At 43.6% G+C, this 20918-nt stretch overlaps 1 protein-coding gene and 1 pseudogene across 1 annotated transcript; one reads left to right on the top strand and one right to left on the bottom strand.

Annotated features, from left to right (window-relative positions):
- The first annotated feature begins 7086 nt into the window (after positions 1–7086).
- LOC119315480 lies at positions 7087–16993 on the top strand (annotated as a pseudogene).
- Positions 16994–17530: 537 nt separating this feature from the next.
- Positions 17531–20565, bottom strand: LOC119315469. Its single transcript, XM_037590094.1, has 2 exons — positions 20430–20565; positions 17531–18384 (listed from the first exon to the last, which is right to left on the bottom strand). The coding sequence occupies exon 2, from the start codon at positions 18368–18370 to the stop codon at positions 17828–17830; it is 543 nt and encodes a 180-aa protein (XP_037445991.1). The 5' UTR covers positions 18371–18384; positions 20430–20565; the 3' UTR covers positions 17531–17827.
- Between the last annotated feature and the right edge of the window lie 353 nt (positions 20566–20918).

Genomic DNA, 20918 nt, shown 5'->3' with positions numbered 1-20918 from the left:
TTGAAACTAATAGCTCAAGATCGACGACACATTTTCTAAACAGGTAACATAACACTCATACTTATCAGACATTCAATTTGATCGTCACGCGCTCGATTACGCTTCAGTTGAAAGTCGGTGGATCCTACCCAATGACCCAACGCACCATTCGTTTCGCGGAACCAAACCCATGCAGCACGGCGGGCCGGATTCTCTGACACACCTTGTTTGATTGCCCATCCTATGACCTGGCCGGGTTTCCTCAAGTCCATCTCACGGAATTCTTCTTTCCTGGCAGTGAACGCAATCTCAATTGCCAAAGCGTGTTTGCAAGCATATTCCCGGTCTTGTGGCTCATCAAGCATCCTCTCTTTTTCGTTCACAAGCTTTCGGAAAGCATTTTTCTTCTTAGCATCAAAAGGTTCCTCGATAATGTGATACTTGCTGCAATCCTTCATGGCCACATTTGCCTCATCACAATTCTTCAAGCAACGGTGTCGCTCCGACATGAGCTTCTCACACGCTATGTTCATAGTCATGGATCAGATGTCCATCCTACATGAATATACAGGTTTAAGATGACATAGAACGAAACACAAAATAAATTCAATGGAGTACAACACTTGGTTACTTGATATGACATACAACACCAAGTTCTTAATGAGTTCAAATGTTAAGGGTACAAGTCATAGTAGTTCAAATGTCGACCAAGCAAAGTGTACATGTCATTATAGTACAAATGACAAAGATTACATAGCCTTATGCAATTCTATTTGGCGTACAGTCCCGGGTTGCAACAAATAACATCATTTCTTGCTTTGACCCATGCCCAACGAGAAGCCTGCTTCTCTTCCGACGAGAATGGTTAGCTCACTAACCAATCAATGACCTGGCCATGATTTCCCATGTCTATCTCGGCAGATTCTCCGCACACAATGCAATTTGCATTGCAAGATCACGCCTACATTTTTTTCCGCCGTCTTGAGTTTGCTCATCTTCCTCTCCTTTTTTTGATTAAATTTTCGGAACAGTCATCAGTGAAATAATAATGTGAAAAGGCCCTACACGCCGCATTCAACGCATCAATGGCTTCCATCAGGAAGTTCATCTTTTCCTCAATCACTTCGCGTTCATGCTTCGCCGCCGCCTCAGTAGAAACTTCAAAGAAAATGAACGGTGCCATCCTACATTTTGAGAAGTTGCTATTAAAGTGAACTTAGGTTTAATTGCTTTCTTAAGCCTAACCCAACCCCTATTATGTACACTAATACTAGCACTAGATCTAGGTACACAAACAATTCTAGGCACATCATATATAAGGAAATCACAAACATAACCCTAAATGGATCATAGTAATTGATTTAACCACACCAAAATGATGAACTAGGGTTTGCAACCAAATGAGCAAATGCAAACTAAACAAAGATATCAACCAATCAAAATGAGGGGAAATGAGAGAGCTACCTTGGGTGATGAAAATAGTAAGAATCCACCGGAGAAATCCCAAACAAATGAGAGAGATTTGAGAGTCTCTTGTGCTTGAAAGAGAGAGGGGGAGACTTGAGCTCGGGGGAGAGGTGAGGAGTGAAGGAAATATGCCCTAGAGGCAATAATAAAGTTATTATTTATTTCCTTATAATCATGATAAATGTTTATTATTCATGCTAGAATTGTATTAACCGGAAACATAATACATGTGTGAATACATAGACAAACAAAGTGTCACTAGTATGCCTCTACTTGACTAGCTCGTTAATCAAAGATGGTTATGTTTCCTAACCATGAACAATAAGTTGTTATTTGATTAACGGGATCACATCATTAAGAGAATGATCTGATTGACATGACCCATTCCATTAGCTTAGCACCCGATCGTTTAGTATGTTGCTATTGCTTTCTTCATGACTTATACATGTTCCTATGACTATGAGATTATGCAACTCCCGTTTGCCGGAGGAACACTTTGGGTGCTACCAAACGTCACAACGTAACTGGGTGATTATAAAGGAGCATTACAGGTGTCTCCAAAGGTAGATGTTGGGTTGGCGTATTTCGAGATTAGGATTTGTCACTCCGATTGTCGGAGAGGTATCTCTGGGCCCTCTCGGTAATGCACATCACTTAAGCCTTGCAAGCATTGCAACTAAATGAGTTAGTTGCGGGATGATGCATTACAGAACGAGTAAAGAGACTTGCCGGTAACGAGATTGAACTAGGTATTGGAATACCGACGATCGAATCTCGGGCAAGTAACATACCGATGACAAAGGGAACGACGTATGTTGTTATGCGGTCTGACCGATAAAGATCTTCATAAAATATGTAGGAGCCAATATGGGCATCCAGGTCCCGCTATTGGTTATTGACCGGAGACGTGTCTCGGTCATGTCTACATTGTTCTCTAACCCGTAGGGTCCGCACGCTTAAGGTTACGATGACAGTTATATTATGAGTTTATGCATTTTGATGTACCGAAGGTTGTTTGGAGTCCCGGATGTGATCACTGACATGACGAGGAGTCTCGAAATGGTCGAGACATAAAGATTGATATATTGGAAGCCTATGTTTGGATATCGGAAGTGTTCCGGGTGAAATCGGGATTTTACCGGAGTACCGGGAAGGTTACCGGAACCCCCGGGAGCTAAATGGGCCATGATGGGCCTTAGTGGAAAAGAGAAGAGGCAGCCCTACAAGGGCTGCGCGCCTCCTCCTTCCCCTAGTCCTATTAGGACTAGGAGAGGTGGCCGGCCCCCTCTCTCTCTTTTCCCCCTCCGCGAATCCTATTCCAACTAGGATTGGGGGGGGGGGAATCCTACTCCCAGAGGGAGTAGGACTCTCCTGGCGCGCCACACCTTGGCCGGCCAGCCTCCCCCCTCTAGTCCTTTATATACTGAGGCAGAGGCACCCTAGAACACACAAGTTGATCCACGTGATCTATTCCTTAGCCGTGTGCGGTGCCCCCTGCCACCATAGTCCTCGATAATACTGTAGCGGAGTTTAGGCGAAGCCCTGCTGCTGTAGTACATCAAGATCGTCACCACGCCGTCGTGCTGACGGAACTCTTCCCCGACACTTTGCTGGATCGGAGTCCGGGGATCGTCATCGAGCTGAACGTGTGCTCGAACTCGGAGGTGCCGTAGTTTCGGTGCTTGATCGGTTGGATCGTGAAGACGTACGACTACTTCCTCTACGTTGCGTCAATGCTTCCGCAGTCGGTCTGCGTGGGTACATAGACAACACTCTCCCCTCTCATTGCTATGCATCACATGATCTTGCGTGTGCGTAGGAATTTTTTTGAAATTACTACGAAACCCAACAAGGAGTGGGTGGGCTGAATGAGTGGGTGAGGAGTGGGGGAGGAAATATCCAGCCCCTTCCACCCTTATCCACCTCCCAGGATCCTACCGCCAGGGGTACTGGCGGTAGGCTTCAGTACCCTACCGCCAGGGCCCATGGCGGTAGGCCCTTTTCCATGTCAGCATGAGCTGACGGCCATCAGTCGCCGTCCAGGGACCTACCGCCAGAGCCCATGGCGGTAGTACGTGCAACCCTACCGCCACAACCCCTGGCGGTAGGCAAAAGGGTCAGATCCCGAAACTTTTCCAGAGGTGGGTCAGATCCTGAATTTGTTAGCCAAAAGAGTCAAAACACGAAATTCGGCTCCCACGTTAGTGTGTCATATATTTATTGTAAGTACTTGTCACAAATTAAAAATTATTGTGTTTGATATTCATGAACACAAAGATATCATGTAATATAAACTATTGTCAAAATAATCTTGACAAAAAAACTATAGTATGTCTATTAGCTGTTGCATGCGTCGCGCCGGGGTGTGTGTGGGGGGGGGGGAGCGTATAATGAACATTATTGCTTGTTCGATGCATTGTCTGATAGTTTCACCCGGGTATTTCATGTTCATACATGATCTCATTATTTTATATTAATGTATTATATTTGTAGGAGGATATGAAACAACTTCGACGGAAATTACCTACCATATTGGTCGAATCAAACCCGAATAAGCTAAAAGGAAGTCCAATATATTACCAATCTGACGATGAAGAAAGTTTATCTAATTCTCATGTTGAGTTCGTGTATAATCGACCTGATAGAGTCAAAGACAAACAACCTACCTCAATACCCATCATGTTCACAGATCCACATAATTACCTGTCGGGTTGTGTAGTACATCATGTCGATTGATGATGCAATTGTTTGTAATAAGCAACATTTAGAAGTATATAATGCGCCAGTATACATTATTATGATTCTTACCATCCATTGTCCAGGAAACAAAGCTCGGCACCTCATCCAATGGGTTGAAGTATCAAAAAACTTCAGTTAACATGGAGCAGTGTATGGCTAATGATTGTTTCAACATGGCCGTGTGCATATTGGCCTGTGATGAGGCATTATTATTCATAGATCCTCTTGAACATTCATTGACCTACAATATTTTTGGAAGTTATCGGAATTAGTCATTCAAAATCATTTGTATCAACATGTTTGTAAATAGTTTTTCGTACTCTGCCCATGATGTTAGATTCAACACGAATTCTAAAATTCTGCGTGAAGCCAAATATTCAGATGCTGGCAACACTGTCTGATAACTGCCTGACGTAGACAACAAAATCTCATCGTGCAACTTGGTAACTAACATCATGAGTCCATTGTTGTCATGATTTATAATTTCTAATATCTATTGATATGTCTAGATGGCAAAGTTACTTTTTGCCTGGTATTCCAATGAGCACGGGCGGGTATATTTATATATTTCATTATCATAACATTCAAGACACAAGCATTTTTTTATAATTATATTCAACATAATATTAATTTATTTAGCTACCGAGATGTGTCTGGCTATTTTGTTTTGATTTTATGCTCTCATGAAACGGTTAAGAATTGGCTCGCTCGGTTTTCCCGATGAGTATTCTCCGTTGCACTTTTTTAGGCCTTCCACGTGAAATATTTGTGCTAACTACATACATTATTTTGTGCGGAATGGTTATGAGTTGAGAAAGAAGGTTTTATTACAGTTGCTCAAATAAGGTGCAAACGAAGCTAAAGACAACATTCCTGATATTATGCGAGAATAACTTAAGCGCCTCAAGTAGATCTTAAGTTGTTATATATTATTAGTTAGACCATCTCTCTATGTATACAAGGTCAAATTAACTTTTTCTATCAACTTACCTCGCAAGGAACATGGATCTCCATTATTACCCGATCGCTACTGGCTATCTTTTTTATACATGTGGAGTTAACATGTGCTATGTTTATATATAACTTCAGCAAAATATTTCAAATGCCCGTGGCAACTCATGGACATTCTACTAGTTAATTCTTAATTGATAGTGATGACTGTTTGGCTAGCCCATTCAAACATTAAATCCCTCGCATGCAAACCGGCTTGATTCACTTGACTATCAGCGCCTTCTTTCTGTGCATGCATAGGTCGTTTATTTAGCAATTAATCCCTAATTAATAGCTGGAGGAGAGAAAGTGGGGGTGGCCAAACGAGGTGGGAAGAAAACAAGGAAACAATTAATGTTGAGCGCCTAGGTGATTTGGGAATATCTGTTTTTTGTAAAGTGACTTATACATCCTAGACGGAGGGAGTAGTGGGGATCAACTAATAACGAAAAAACATTTTGCATGCATGTTGAGGTGGTTCTTTCATGATGTGGCATGTATTGGAAATGACTTCATATGATATTGATGGGTTACGGTTAAAGAAACAACTTACTTGTGTGATGATGACAAGGACTGCTCAAGGACCCTATTTAAGGCTTCATACACATTGGCGAGCATACCTCTGTTGTAAGTGTTTTCCTCTATGTCCATATCATGTTTCTCCTACCTAACTTGTTATGTCTGTGAGACTTGTACATTGAGATATTGGAGGAACTACCACACATTTGCAAAGAAGCCATGGCTACTAAGATCATGGTTCTGCTTCTTCTCCTGCTGCTCTCTCACCGCCCCTTACCAATTGTTAATTTCGTCATGGCCAACCAGAGTATCAAGGAGCTTCACCTCCTATTGGGAGTAAATTCTTGTTTCTTGGGGTCATTTATACTCGACAACTTGCAAACCTACTATCTTAATTGTATTGACTAGAAGAAATAAATACAACACATGCCTTAAAGACATTTATGACGGCCGAATACAAAAAGGCACCATGTTGTCCAACACATCCAATCATTTTGAAGAGAGAACCTAACGACCCACCATTTTGTCAGTATGTGGTATGTAGTATATTCTACCTGATCCGTATTCTCTGTATATTCATGTGAACATTATTAGTGTAAACAAATGTTGCAACTGACCACACAGGAAGGAACTTCAATGAGAATTATAGAAAGTGGATCCTTAATGTGAGCATATGCTCTAGATAATAAATTACGTATAACATCACAAACATTCTTCAAAAATGCAGGAAATTTGAAAAGTAGGAATAGAAAAACTGGTGAGATGCCATGTTACATGGAATCCTACTTGAATTCAATGTGTAGGAATCCTGCAATATGTCTTTGCTGGTGCACAAGAAACAAAACACAATATTTTTGAAGAATTGAGGAGTGAGGGTAGAAAGAGATAGAGTGAAAGTGGATTAGACTTCTTCTCGAAGAAAAAGCAATAAAATGAGGTTTTGAGCTTATGTTGAGATTTGTGTGGAATGGGAGGCATAGGAATGGATTTCATAGGAATTTGGTAGGCTCGATGCTATGATCTAAAGGGTTTCCATAGGAAAAATCCTTATGATTCCAATCCTCCAAAATTCCTACTATCCAAAAAGGGTCCAAACTCGGAGCGATGATGTTTTCAAATATAAAATAAAAAGAAAGAAAAGAGAGGTACATTCCGAATGTGGGAGGAAGGAAAGCGGGCCAAGAGTTAGCAAGTTCCCCATTTGGGGGTCTGTTTTCCCACTCTCCCAAATCATAAGCCCAGCAAGGCCGGCCGGCGCAGCGATTCTCCCGAGTTCCAGCACCACCGCCCGCCGTCCGTCCGTCCGTCTATGGCGGCGCGGACCACCGGCATCAGCAGTACCAGCGCGGCGGCGGCCAGCAGCAGCAGCGATAGCTACAAGTCCAGCTTCTTCCTGTCGCGCGGCATCACCTTCTGCGTCCTCCCAGCTCAAGGTACCCACTCCTTCCTCCCCTCCCCTCCCCCGTCTGCCCAAAATCTAGATTTTGGATTCAGAACGGCTGGGGAGGCTCGTCCACATTTGTGGATCCGCCGGACAGTCTTGCCTCGATTGCTGTGGGCAAGGATAAGGAGGGAATGTGAAGGGCTGGAAATTTTGTTCCCTAGCCTCCTAGTTGTTGAGCTCTGACGACAAGGATGAGGAGGGACTGTGATTAACACGGACTCGCCATTGAGTGTGTATGTTTCCTTCTATTCATTCTCCGTGAACGAGTTTCATGCAATCTGTTCTGAAAAAACAAGCATCTGATACTGTCGACGGAATGCACCTGCTCTCTAGTTTGCATCTTTCTGGGTGGGATTCGTTTCTACGCATTCTAGCTTCATTTCTTGGCTTTGTTGCTCATAATAAAGTTTCCTTTGTTGATTTTCTTTAATTGCTTGTTCTTGGATTTTATCAGAACATCAAAGTATTATAAGTTACCGACAAAAGTTACATCCTGACGAAGATGGGCGGTCCTTTTGGTATAACTGCCCAATGCTTGGATTTTTTTTATAGAATGTTGTGCCGGTTACTCTGTGATTGCTTGTATTATGCGTATTGGAGCAGGTTGGTGCTTGCCTTCTGGCTTTAAGTACCTGTAGGATTTAGGAGTTAACTTTTATGCTTAGAAATAGCTATACAGAAAGAAACGTTCCTTCCAGTTTGCTGTAATTTGGCATCTTCAGCTGTCAATCTTCAGAAGTTCTATAAATTACTCCCTCCGTCCCATAATATAAGAACGTTTTTCAAGTTAACATAGCTTGAAAAACGTTCTTATATTATGGGACGGAGGGAGTAGCAATAAACAGGTTGTAGTGCTGCATCTCTGAGACTCTGTTTGCTTCAGAGGAAACTCAACTTATTTGCGTGCCCCACTTCATTTTTGTTCTTACACTTGGTTGCCATCTGGCAGGAATGCTATATCATTTGAAAGTTGCATTGAGCATGTTGCTGACGAAACACACCACCATAACTAGAATTATTCTGGGTGGAAGCATGCTTTTTATATCCAACCCATTGTTCAATTGGCCCAGTTTAGTTAGTGCTGCAACTAAACGATGCTTTCATACATTTCGTTGACCTGAAAAAGACATGTGTCCTTTTGCCAAATCTGTATATTCTGTTTTTGCCATCCTTTCAGTTCGCTGTAATTTGGCAATCTTCAGAAGTGCTGTAAATTAGCAATAAACAGGTTGTAGTGCTGCATCCCTGAGACTCTGTTTGCTTCAGAGGAAACTCAACTCATTTGCGTGCCCCGCTTCATTTTTGTTCTTACACTGTTCAGCAATCAAACTTGTTATTTTTTGTGTTTCATTTTGAATGATTATATAACACATCTAGGTGTTTATTATTTTTGACCAGTTTCCTATTTGTTACATGTTGTTTGTCAAGCATGTTAGTGCTCTGTTCTGAAATGATCATCCCTTCCGGCTCTGTTCTGAAATGATCATCTCTTCGTCCTCGCATCATACTGCAGATGTAGTGGTTGGTTGCCATCTATATCATTTTGAAAGTTGCATTGAGCACGTTGCTGAGGAAACGCACCACCATAACTAGAATTATTCTGAGTGGAAGCATGCCTTTTTATATCCAATCTACTGTTTAATTGGCCCAGTTTAGTTAATTCTGCAACTAAATGATGCTTTCAGTTGATCTGAAAAAGACATGCGTCCTTTTGCCAAGTCTGTATATTCAGTTTTCGCCATCTGTTAGTGTTAGGCATGCTTATCTCACTTCAATGCTCTTTTTGAAAATGTATTCATTTTGTACTTGGCGTCTTGGCGTATACCACGTTTGAGATTAAGCAAAATATGTGCTACTTGTGGATTTCCTCACTAAAGTTATCTACCAGTTTGAGGACTGACGGGTAGATGGTGGCATTTGCCCTCTGATTCAGAAGATTGCCTGTCGCCTTGCAGAATGTGCTCGTAGGTGACGGAACTGCACACATACAAAAACTTTCTCATGCACCGCTACTTGTAAGTTTTGTTACCAAGCGAAGTTATCTGAAGGTCTTGGTTGCTAAAATGTAATCTAGACTGTTTGACCCAGGATGAGACAGTTTATCATCTTACACCCTTCTAAATATTTTACTCTTGACTTTTACCGTTTTCTGCACAGTTCTATGTTTACGGTGTAAGCACACTTGCAAGGGCTGATGATGAAGAATTGCAATGCTACTTGTTCTAGTTAGTGCAAGCTCTTCGTTGAAAGTTCAGGCAAGTATCGTCTGGATGCTTTATCTGTTATGTTAATTCTGTAATGAATGTGATCATGACCACGTTCGCATTTGGTTATCATGATCAACATTTTCTTTGTTACTTAAATACCGTCTTCAAATGCTCATTCGCCAATCCTTGCAAACTTGCCTGTTAAACTAAGTAAAATGAAACATATGTTGTATGCTAAGCTGTAACAACACAAACGATAAACCTTTCTTGTGTATTGGAGTAAAATGTGGGTCAGTGGAAGCAGTGTTTGGCATCCGTGACACACATAAAGCTAAATCATAGTACAAGTGGTGCTGCCAATGACATGACGCGTCAGCTTTGCTGCATACCAGGACGAAAAGCCACTGGCCAAAATAGTATACCACATAAAGTTTCACCTCACATGAATTGCTGCATTTTAACTTTTTCTGTTAGTAGGGCCCTTTCGTATCCACATGAAGATTTTTTAGTTACTATTTTAACCTCTGAGCTATCATCTTTTTATCCACTTGAAAGGGCGGATGATGAAGAATTGCAATGCTATTTACCCCAGACAACTCTTGCCTGGCGCACTTTATTGTAAACCATGGTATGCTTTATCTTTCTACAGCTTGTTTAGTAGTTTTTTTGTTTGTTAAATAGCTACTGCATACTAAACTTAAACGTCTGTTATGATCATGCATATGCAAGACGATACTACGGTATATATGACGTGCTTGAAGATGAAATGATGAAAGTATATGTTGTCTACCTTTTTGGACACTTCCTATCGGTTCTATCATCCCTGTAATGTAGTTTTTCATTATGTACCCATTGTTTCTGCTATTAACAGATTCTCAATATTGCCTTAATATCCATCGTGCCTCAAATGGGCGAACATCCAAGATAAATTTTAAAACGGGAGATGACCTTCACCAAGATCAGCTGGTAATGATTCTTGGCTTATTTTACATGAAATCATTTTGGCTTTTGTTCTAGTCCTGGTACACTGGATGTGTTGCCATCTCTATCTAGTATTGGGTCTGAGCTAGTGATTGCAGTGTGATATCCGTGGGAAGCTAGCCAGTCAGCCTGCATTTTGGGTCCTTGCTAACTTGCCACTTAATAAGCTAATAAATAAATTGAAACACTATGCATCAATAGGAATGCTGTAGACTCTTTTCTTTTCGTTTTAACAGTTGCCTGCTGTTGAAAGATACTTATGGTCGTCTCAGTGGGAGCAGTGTTTGGCACCCAATCACCCACTCCACTTGTGTTGGCAGCATTAGGCTGAATGATATGATGTGATGAGACATGGCGCGTCAACTTTGTGGCAAAAGTGGCGCCAAGACCAGAGTCACATGCACCACTTCCCTGTTAGTAGGGCCCTTCTGTACCTTTTTTTCATTTATAAAGATGATGCATGTAATCTTGATTATCAGACATAATTTTATGTGTCAAACAGATTAAAATCCTACATCTAATCCTAAATCTGTATTCAAGAGTGCCTTAAATCCATTGTACATTACAATTAAGATGACAGATGGGGGGAAGCATACAAGATGACTTTCATAAAGGGAGATGACCTCCGCCAAGATCAATCAGTAAATATTCTAGGTTTTTTACATTTACTGTAAATCATTTCGGCCTTTGTTCTAGTCTGGTGATTGCAGTATTGTAATATTCCTGTGAAGCCAGGCAGTCATATTTTTAGTCCATGCCAATTTTCCACTTAAATCAGTGCCACAGTCTGCTTAAGGCCTCGGCTCAGTCGATTATGTTTTGGTTATGTTGGGAATGCAGTGGGCACTTGGTGGGGTTCATTACATCAAGAGTCTTGCATTGCATGATCAACGGTGTGGGCACTGTTGGCACCCATGCTCCACCATGATGTGATTAATAAGTGGTGCATCACTAAATTTGTGCCCCATGCATCTCTGCAATTCAAACTTTTCAAGAGTGCCTTAGATTTAAAAGATGACAAATGGGGGAGCATCCAAGATAATTTTCATAAAGGTAGATGGCCTCTGCCAAGATCAATCGGTAAAAAATGTTCTAGTCTGTATATATATAGACGCATATTTTGATAATCCCTCCGTTGGATCATCTTATTACATTAGAGAGATGCTCCCATATTTATTTCATATTTTTTTCTAAACTTTTAAACCATTAAAAGTTTAGAGAACCTTAACTAGTTCTGTGGCAAGCTATGGTAGACACAGTTTTACCTATATATATATATATATATATATATATATATATATATATATATATATATATATATAGCATTCTTTCTTTTTTTGAGCCAATCATACTTTTAGAGACTCTTCTCTTTTTTTCTGAAAATTGTCTGCTGTTGTGGGTCGTCTCAGTAGAGCACGAGTGGTGCTGCATGCGCACTTCAACTTTTTCCTGTTGGTTAGTAATAGTAAAAAGATGACGACCAAAGTAAAGTTGGGTTGGAGGTCAATAAAAGTAAAGTGCTCCTCCAGAATGCCGCATCAGGATGGCTGTTCCTCTCCCGAATCCTGTGCCCACTCATTCACAAGCTTCAGAATCTCCCAACTCCCAGTGATCGGAGGAGAGCCTGCCTACAGCCCCGCGTGCATCCGCGTGGCGCCGGCCGTGACAACTTCACCCGAGTCGCCTGCTTCTGCGCCTCGTCGCCGGTGTCGACCAGGCTCTGAATCTGCTGCCATCGCTGCCACCGCCGGCAGAGTCCTGAAGCTGGCGTTGACGTGCCTGTGAGGACCACGTCTTCCTTGCCGCTGCTGCGTTGCTGGTCCTGGGGCTGATCAGGGGCAAGCTCGTGAAGGTAACTCTGGCTGCAAGATTGTATTTTGACTTGTAATTTGTCCAAGAACAGATCCCAAGCTCTACATATATACACGACTTGCTCACACGATTCTCTTCTTCATTAATTTCTGTAGTGGACCTGTGTTGGAGGAGTTTCGTCCCAGGGTTCCAATGGCGGAGCTGGTGGCCGCCATGGCCATCCGGCCACTGGTGTCCATCCTAATGAGCAAGGCGTCCAGCTCACTCCTGGATGAGTACAAGGTGATGGAGGGAATGGAGGAGCAGCACAAGGTTCTCAAGCGCAAGCTTCCAGCCATCCTTGACGTCATGACTGACGCCGAGGAGCAGGCAACGGAGCATAGAGATGGTGCCAAAGCCTGGCTCCAGGAGCTCAAGACTGTGGCCTATGAGGCAAATGAAGTCTTCGATGAATTCAAGTACGAAGCACTCCGCCGTGAAGCCAGGAAGAAGGGGCACTACAGAGAGCTTAGCTTCGATGTAATAAAGCTATTCCCTACTCACAACCGTATTGTGTTCCGTTACAAAATGGGTTGCAAGCTTTGCCGGATTCTAAAGGCCATTGATGTCCTTATAGCGGAGATGCATGCCTTTAGGTTCAAGTACCGACCACAGCCGCCGGTGCCCAAGCAGTGGAGGCAGACGGATTCTGTTATCACCGACCTGCAAGACATTGCCAGCAGATCCAGAGACAAGGATAAGAAGAATATTGTTGCTACACTACTTGGTCAAGCTAACAATGCAGATTTCACAGTTGTTCCCATTGTTGGAATGGGGGGCCTTGGCAAGACCACATTAGCGCAGCTCATATACAATGATCCTGAAATTCAGAAGCATTTCCAGTTGCCGCTCTGGGTCTGTGTCTCTGATACCTTTGATGTGAACTCCCTGGCCAAGAGTATAGTAGAAGCATCTCCCAATAAGAATGTTGATCCAGACAAACCACCACTGGATAGACTTCAAAAACTGGTCAGCGGACAGCGGTATCTCCTTGTATTGGATGATGTTTGGGACAACAAAGGGTTACGTAAGTGGTATGTCTTCAGCATGGTGGCAAGGGCAGTGCAGTGTTGACAACAACTCGTGATAAACGAGTTGCTGAAATTATGGGTGCAGATAGGGCAGCCTACAATCTCATTGCTTTGGAGGATCACTTCATAAAGGAAATTATTGTGGATAGAGCATTCAGTTCAGAGAATGGAAAGCCTCCCGAGCTACTCGAGATGGTTGGTGAGATTGTGAAGAGATGTTGTGGCTCTCCATTAGCTGCAAGTGCACTGGGCTCTGTACTTCGTACCAAGACCACCGTGAAAGAATGGAATGCTATAGCATCTAGAAGCAGCATTTGCACTGAGGAAACTGGAATCTTGCCAATACTCAAGCTTAGCTACAACGACTTGCCATCGCACATGAAGCAGTGCTTTGCTTTTTGTGCTGTATTTCCAAAGGATTACAAGATTGATGTAGCGAAGCTGATCCAACTATGGATCGCAAATGGCTTTATCCCTGAACACAAGGAAGATAGTCTTGAAACCATTGGACAACTTATTTTTGATGAGCTTGCTTCAAGGTCATTCTTTCTGGATATAGAGAGGAGTAAAGAATGCTGGGAGTATTATTCCAGAACAACATGTAAAATCCACGATCTTATGCATGATATTGCAATGTCTGTTATGGGAAAGGAATGTGTTGCTGTGACTATGGAGCTAAGTAAAATTGAGTGGCTTGGAGATACTGCTCGGCATTTGTTTTTATCATGTAAAGGAACAGAAGGTATTTTGAATGCTTCTTTGGAGAAAAGATCCCCTGCCATTCAAACACTCATATGTGATAGTCCTATGCAAAGTTCATTGAAGCATCTATCAAAATATAACTCTTTGCACGCCTTGAAGCTCTGTATTAGAGGCACAGAATCATTTCTTCTGAAATCAATGTATCTGCATCACCTGAGGTACCTTGATCTCTCAAACAGTTCTATCAAATCACTTCCTGAAGATATAAGTATTCTATATAACCTTCAAACGTTGGACTTTTCCAACTGCCGTTATCTTGATCGACTTCCGAAGCAAATGAAGTATATGACTTCCCTCTGCCATCTCTACACTCATGGATGTCCGAAGTTGAAGAGCATGCCTCCAGGACTTGAAAATCTCACTAAGCTGCAGACACTCACAGTTTTTGTAGAAGGAGTTCCTGGCCCTGATTGCAGTGATGTTATAGCGCTGCAGCATTTAAACCTTGGTGGTCATCTAGAGCTACGCCAGGTAGAGAATGTTCAAGAAGCAGAGGCAAAAGTGGCGAATCTTGGAAACAAGAAGGATCTCCGTGAACTGACATTAAGATGGACTGAGGTTGGCGACAGCAAGGTGCTCGACAAGTTCGAACCTCATGGTGGGCTGCAGGTTCTGAAGATATATTCCTATGGAGGAGAGTGCATGGGTATGTTGCAAAACATGGTTGAGATCCATCTTTTCCATTGTGAAAGATTGCGATGTTTGTTTAGATGCAGTACAATCTTCACTTTTCCAAAACTGAAGGTGCTTATGCTAGACCATCTGTTGGGTTTTGAGGGATGGTGGGAAATAGATGAGAGGCAAGAAGAACATGCAATATTTCCTGTGCTTGAGAAGTTGTTTATGAGCAATTGTGGAAAGTTGGTAGCATTACCCGAAGCAGCATTGCTGCAAGGACCTTGTGGTGAAGGCGGTTATACATTTGTACGCTCAGCGTTTCCTGCCCTGAAGGTGCTCAAAATGAAAAACTTGGAGAGCTTTCAGATGTGGGATGCAGTCAAAGAGACTCAAGGTGAATAGATATTGTTTCCTCGGCTTGAGAAACTATCCGTTAAGGACTGCCCGAAGCTGATAAATTTACCTGAAGCACCATTGCTTGAAGAACCATGTAGCGGAGGTGGTTATAAATTGGTACGTTCAGCCTTTCCTGCCCTCAAGGTGCTCAAAATGAAATGCTTGGGGAGTTTTCAGAGATGGGATGGTGCTGCCAAAGGTGAACAAATATTTTTTCCACAGCTTGAGAAACTATCAGTTCAGCAATGCCCAATGTTGATAGATTTACCTGAGGTACCAAAAATCAGTGTGTTAGAAATTGAAGATGGCAAGCAAGAGATCTTCCATTTTGTGGACAGATATTTGTCCTCATTGACCAATCTGATACTGAAGCTAAAAAATACAGAAACACCGTCAGAGGTTGAGTGCACTTCAATTCTACCTGTGGACAACAAGGAGAAATGGAACCAGAAATCCCCTCTTACAGCTGTGGGGTTAGGATGCTGCAACTCATTCTTTGGACCAGGTGCACTAGAGCCGTGGGGCTATTTTGTACACCTTGAAAACTTGGAAATTGATAGATGTGATGTGCTCGTCCACTGGCCAGAGAATTTGTTCCAAAGCTTGGTATCGTTGAGGAGGTTAGTGATTACAAACTGCGAAAATCTGACTGGATATGCACAAGCTCCTCTTGAGCCATTGGCGTTCGAAAGGAGTCAGCACCTGAGAGGTCTGGAGTCTCTTTTCTTACAAAACTGCCCAAGTTTAGTAGAGATGTTCAACGTCCCGGCATCTCTCAAGGGCATGCATATTGATGGGTGCATTAAGCTTGAGTCCATATTCGGCAAGCAGCAGGGCATGGCAGAGTTAGTCCAAGTATCTTCTAGCAGTGAGGCAGACGTGCCTACAGCTGTATCAGAGTTGTCATCCTCACCCATGAATCACTTTTGTCCATGCCTAGAATATCTATATTTAGTTGGATGTGGAAGCTTACAAGCGGTTCTAAGTCTGCCTCCATCCTTAAAGACCATATCAATTTGCAGATGCAATAGCATTCAAGTGCTATCATGTCAGCTGGGTGGGCTCAAGAAACCAGAAGCCACTACCTCCATAAGCAGAAGTCCTATCATGCCAGAGCCACCAGCACCAACTGCACCAACTGCAAGAGAGCATTTACTTCCTCCCCATCTCGTAATTCTAGCAATATGGGACTGTGCTGGCATGTTGGGTGGGACTCTCCGTCTGCCTGCATCCCTCAAGACACTGCGCATTATGGGCAACAGTGGGTTGACATCGCTGGAGTGTCTGTCGGGAGAGCACCCCCCATCGCTGGAAGTCCTTGATCTTCTAACCTGCAGTACCCTGGCATCCCTACCGAATGAGCCGCAAGTATACATGTCTCTCTGGCTTCTTAAAATTACAGGCTGCCCTGCTATAAAGAAGCTCCCAAGATGCCTGCGGCAGCGACTGGGCAGCCTTGACTACAAAGAACTCGATGCCCAGCATGAAGGTATGCTTGCAGCACGTCCCTCTATCTTTGCCACATTTAACCAACAGATGTAGTCATCCATCTCATTAAATCCACCATGCCAGCATGTTTGTCCAAGTTTGTTCTCCATTATTTTACTTCCGTACGGTATAAAGTTTTATGTCACATTAGTTTGTAGTATGTGTTTGTTTTGATGCCATTTGCGATATGTGCAGTGATGGCACTTAAACCGAAGACATGGAAGGAGATACCAAGGCTGGTCCGTGAGCGGAGGGAGGCTGCTCGAGAAGCCAGGGAGCGCCAGCAATCCGCCATGCAGGAGTAAACAGGAAGACATGGAAGGAGATGGCAAGGCTAGTTCGAGAAGCCAAGAAACTCCGGCAGCCCATGCAGGAGTAAACAGGGCAGCAAGGGCATGGATTTTGGTTGCTCTGAACAAATGTACAAGTCGTGATTGGCATCTACCTGTGTGTCTGTGAGCTATCTATGTATCTATCTGTTTTTGCTTTGCTTAGTTAACTGAGAAGACACTAGCCTTCAACTTGTTCAGTAAAGTTTTTCAACTGTGGCTCTTATCTGTCGATTTTCTTGCTCTGCTCTGCTATGTCTGATTGCTTCTACAACTGAACTGTGCCGCAGTCGCTCTTGGTCGACAACTGTCGGGGCGACTACTGCTTGGCGTCGAGTCGAGCATCTCTGAATCAACATCCTAGGCTGAGACCATCTCATCTTGATCTGGTTTGCTGCTGCCTGCTGGCCCTTGGGGTGGTTGTTGTATCTGAATACTGTAGCTTCTTGCACCATACAATCTTTTGTCCACCAAAAGACTGGGCAGTGCACCAAGATGATATTTTTTTTACCCCAACATTTATGCCTAACAACATATACAAGGTTCCATAATTTTTTGTCAACCAGTCAGACATGGATTTTACCAATAACCAGCAAAGCAGCAGCAGCATCAGGAGATTTTTATTGATCCCGCAAAAAACATGCCGCAGCAGAAGCTAAATCACATTAATTTTCACCATCGATTCATGTTTCATTTTGCAGCACAATGTACTTATGTGACACGGAAGAATCAGCATACAATGGTTACTCAAAACTCATCCCAAACAAACGGGCTAAAATCCAAGGAACCATGCAAATTTTGCAGCACAATTCATGTTTCATTTTGTAGTATGCAATTAACATGGAGCCACACCCTAAATTCAAGGAAACTCATGGCATCACCAGAATTAATCTACAGCTGATGGTGTTTCAGGTCTCACCAAACAAAAATCCAGGCAGATTATTCAATCAATCATCCCGACAGAAGCAAAATCGTGTGCTCGACACCTCGCTCACTCAGCTCCGACTCGCAACCCCTCTCCCATTGCTAAGCTCCCATGGCGGCACCGCCCCGCCTCGCCATGCGAACGCACGCCTCGAACCTCTTGACCGCCTCGGCGCACTTGAGCGGGTCCTGCACGTTGCTCCTATAGCACTCGGCGCACCCGGCCCTCTCGTCGGTGCACGGTGCAGGGTTCTGGTATGGCAGCTTGAACTCCTTGTCATGCAGCTCCTTGGCCCTCTTGGTGAGCTCCTCGCGCATCGTCGCCTCCTTCTTCTGCAGCTTCTCCAGCACCTTCTCGCTCTCCGCCACCACCGTGCGTATGGCTTCCACCTCCTGGATCGCCGGAGACGGTGGTGGGGGAGCGGGGGTCACTGGTAGGTACATGGGTGGTGGAAAAGGCAGAACAGGAGCGGGGCTGCTCTTGGGTTCAGTTGGAAGTTCCCTGCCATTGTCCTGAGGCTCCTCTGGTTGCTCCACGACCTTCCTCGGCTTGGGTTTCCTGGTCCTCCTCTTCACCTGCTTATCGTCATCTCGCGCGAGCTGCTCGATCAAGCTGGTGCTTATCCGGATTGTGTAGTCACCCATGGCAAACAAGAATCCTGAAACAGCATCACAATCAAAAGTCAGGGATTAACAGCAAGATTTATAAGGAGGTTAATTCAAGCAAACAAAGGTCTCAAGCATGTTAAACATAATGAATTGCTGGGCCCTGTACTGAATGAATGGCGTGCATTGACAACATAATCGCACAAGTCTTGAACACACAAGCTTTCCAGTTCAAAAACTGAAGGCCTCATGGATGCCGGTTAATTAACAGAATGAATATCTGGGCTCTACACTGAATTCTACATTAACAACATGAGGGCAGGGCATCCACAGTTGTAGAATACTTTCCAATTAAAAGGTCAAGGATCTATTAGCATGGTCACCATTTCATTTGTCAATCTTTTATATCCTAAACATATAAAAGAATATGTAGAAGGCAAGAAAAAAAAACCTGATGTTTTGCAACATTCAAGAAACAGCAGTTCTCCTGGCTGCTCTAACAGAAAGCAAATACTAGCCCATGGATTCTTAATTGGAAAACATACTGACTCACTGCTTTTAGTACTTAGTACTCCACCATGGAAGGGAAAGGCGGCAAACAGTTCCATCAGTAACAAACTGGATGGATGAGTGGATTGGAGGTGAAGAAATATGCGGGCAAGTTTCAAAAGAAATTTTCTTGGCCACCCCCTCTGGTAATTTTGGGTAAGGGTTCAACCTACCTAGCCAGCAGGATCACAAAATGTTGAGGTGCATCTGATTAATTCCCGGACTAGCATATCTTCGTAAACGGACTAGCCTGTAATTCCACTTAACAACATAATCGCACAACCAGTTCGGGAATTGAAGGCCTCATGAAAGCATGTTAAATAACATAACAGAACGAATATCTGGGCTCTAAACTGAATTCTACATTGACACCATGAGGGCATCCACAGTTGCAGAGTACTTTTCAGTTAAAAGGTGAGGGATCTATTAGCAGGATCACCATTTTATTTTTCAACCTTGTATATCATAAAGACATAAGCGAACATGTACAAAGTAAGAAATAGAAACTGGATGTTCTAAAACATTAAAGAAAGAGCTGTTCTACTGGCTGCTATTACAGAAGCAAATACTAGCCCATACTGATTCAGGGGTGGCATGGATTTAAAATCGGAAAAGAAACTGACTTCTCTTAGTAATTAGTTATAGTACACCATGGAAGGGAAAGGCAGAAAACAGAACCCTCGGTGACAAACTAAATGGATAAATGGATTGGAGGTGAAGAAAGATCTGGATGAGTTTCCACAGCAATGTATACCGTTAAAGGTACCCCACACACAGGAATTTAATGGCAGCTCGATGACATTCATTGTATAAAGGTGAAGAGACTATTTTTCCTTGCACCTCTACAGAGTTTATTACAGGTAAGCAAACATCAAGTCATATCTAATACAGTCGGATGGACAATCTGAACTCTGCTTATGTATTAGAAACAGACAAGCACACATCTGAACATAGCAAATTTAAGCCATCTCGCTTGCATGTGTATAAAATAAAAAGAGTAAAGTGCATAAATAAATTGATCACAAGTGCAAGCTTGTAAATAGCCAGACGGAGGCCGAAACATTGGCCAGAGCAGAGCCGAAAACGAAGCCGTTGCGTATCGACAATCCGGCAAAGAAGCGCACAATGTATGTATGTATGTATGTAGCATGATTGAGCAATTAGGAACAGCGCCTGCAGCCCAATCTGGGCAATAATCTACCCGGCCTCTTTCATGCAGCTTAGACCTCGAGGCACTAACGCGTCACCGATTTATCTGCATCATCCATGAGGATCCAGTAATCCACCCCCCAATTTGGTCCCCTAATCGATCCCCAAATCCCTAGACTTCCGTGGCGGAAGCGGAACACATGGGCGCCCGATGGAGCGCCGTGGCGGCCCTGCCTAGTTCCTACGCGTGCTGCCGGCGGGGGGCGAGGCCGAGCTCGGAAGGGGGAGATCCGGGCTGGCCGGCCGGACCGGATTCGGTCCGGCTCGGTTCCTCGCGGCGGAAGGTCGTACGTGAGCGAGAGAACGAGGCGCGATCCAAGGAAAGCTGGAGCTTTCTTACCGGGAGGAAGAGGAGGAGGAGGAGGATGGCTGCTCGCCGGCGAGGAGGTGCTCCGGTGGAGGGGGCCGGCGGCGGCGAGACGCTTCGGGGCGAGCGGACGGACGGACAGGGAGGAGGAGCAGCAGACAGACCCGGGCTGAATCCTACCGACCAAGAAAACCTCGTCTATAAGCTTAAAAAAAAGAATTTTTTTTTTTTTTTGCGTGGGAAAGAATTTTTCTTTTTAGTATAGTATAATGACCAGAAATAATATACTCATGATAGAAATAAAAAATAAAATTACAAGAACAACCCCGAGGAAGTGGAAATTACAAGCAGGTCCAAATCCGATGGCTCGCCCTCCCCCTAGCTCCATGCTTGTCCACTTCGGCGGAGTTTGCGGCTGTGGAGTCACGGAGATCTACTAGAAGATGGGAACCACGCTGTCAACTTGGAGAAGAAGGTGAAGGCCGGATGAGGAGACCTGACCGCACATCGCCCCCAAACGCA

The sequence above is a fragment of the Triticum dicoccoides genome, chromosome 1B (genome assembly GCF_002162155.2).
Source record: "Triticum dicoccoides isolate Atlit2015 ecotype Zavitan chromosome 1B, WEW_v2.0, whole genome shotgun sequence".
NCBI classification, from domain to species: Eukaryota; Viridiplantae; Streptophyta; class Magnoliopsida; order Poales; family Poaceae; genus Triticum; species Triticum dicoccoides.
The sequence above is the reverse complement of the archived record's forward strand: the minus strand, read 5'-3'. Positions and strand labels throughout refer to the sequence as shown.

Bases quoted from the DNA above. Each gene is read 5' to 3' on its own strand.
- LOC119315469 (XM_037590094.1), bottom strand. From the start codon at position 18,370: ATGGGTGACTACACAATCCGGATAAGCACCAGCTTGATCGAGCAGCTC.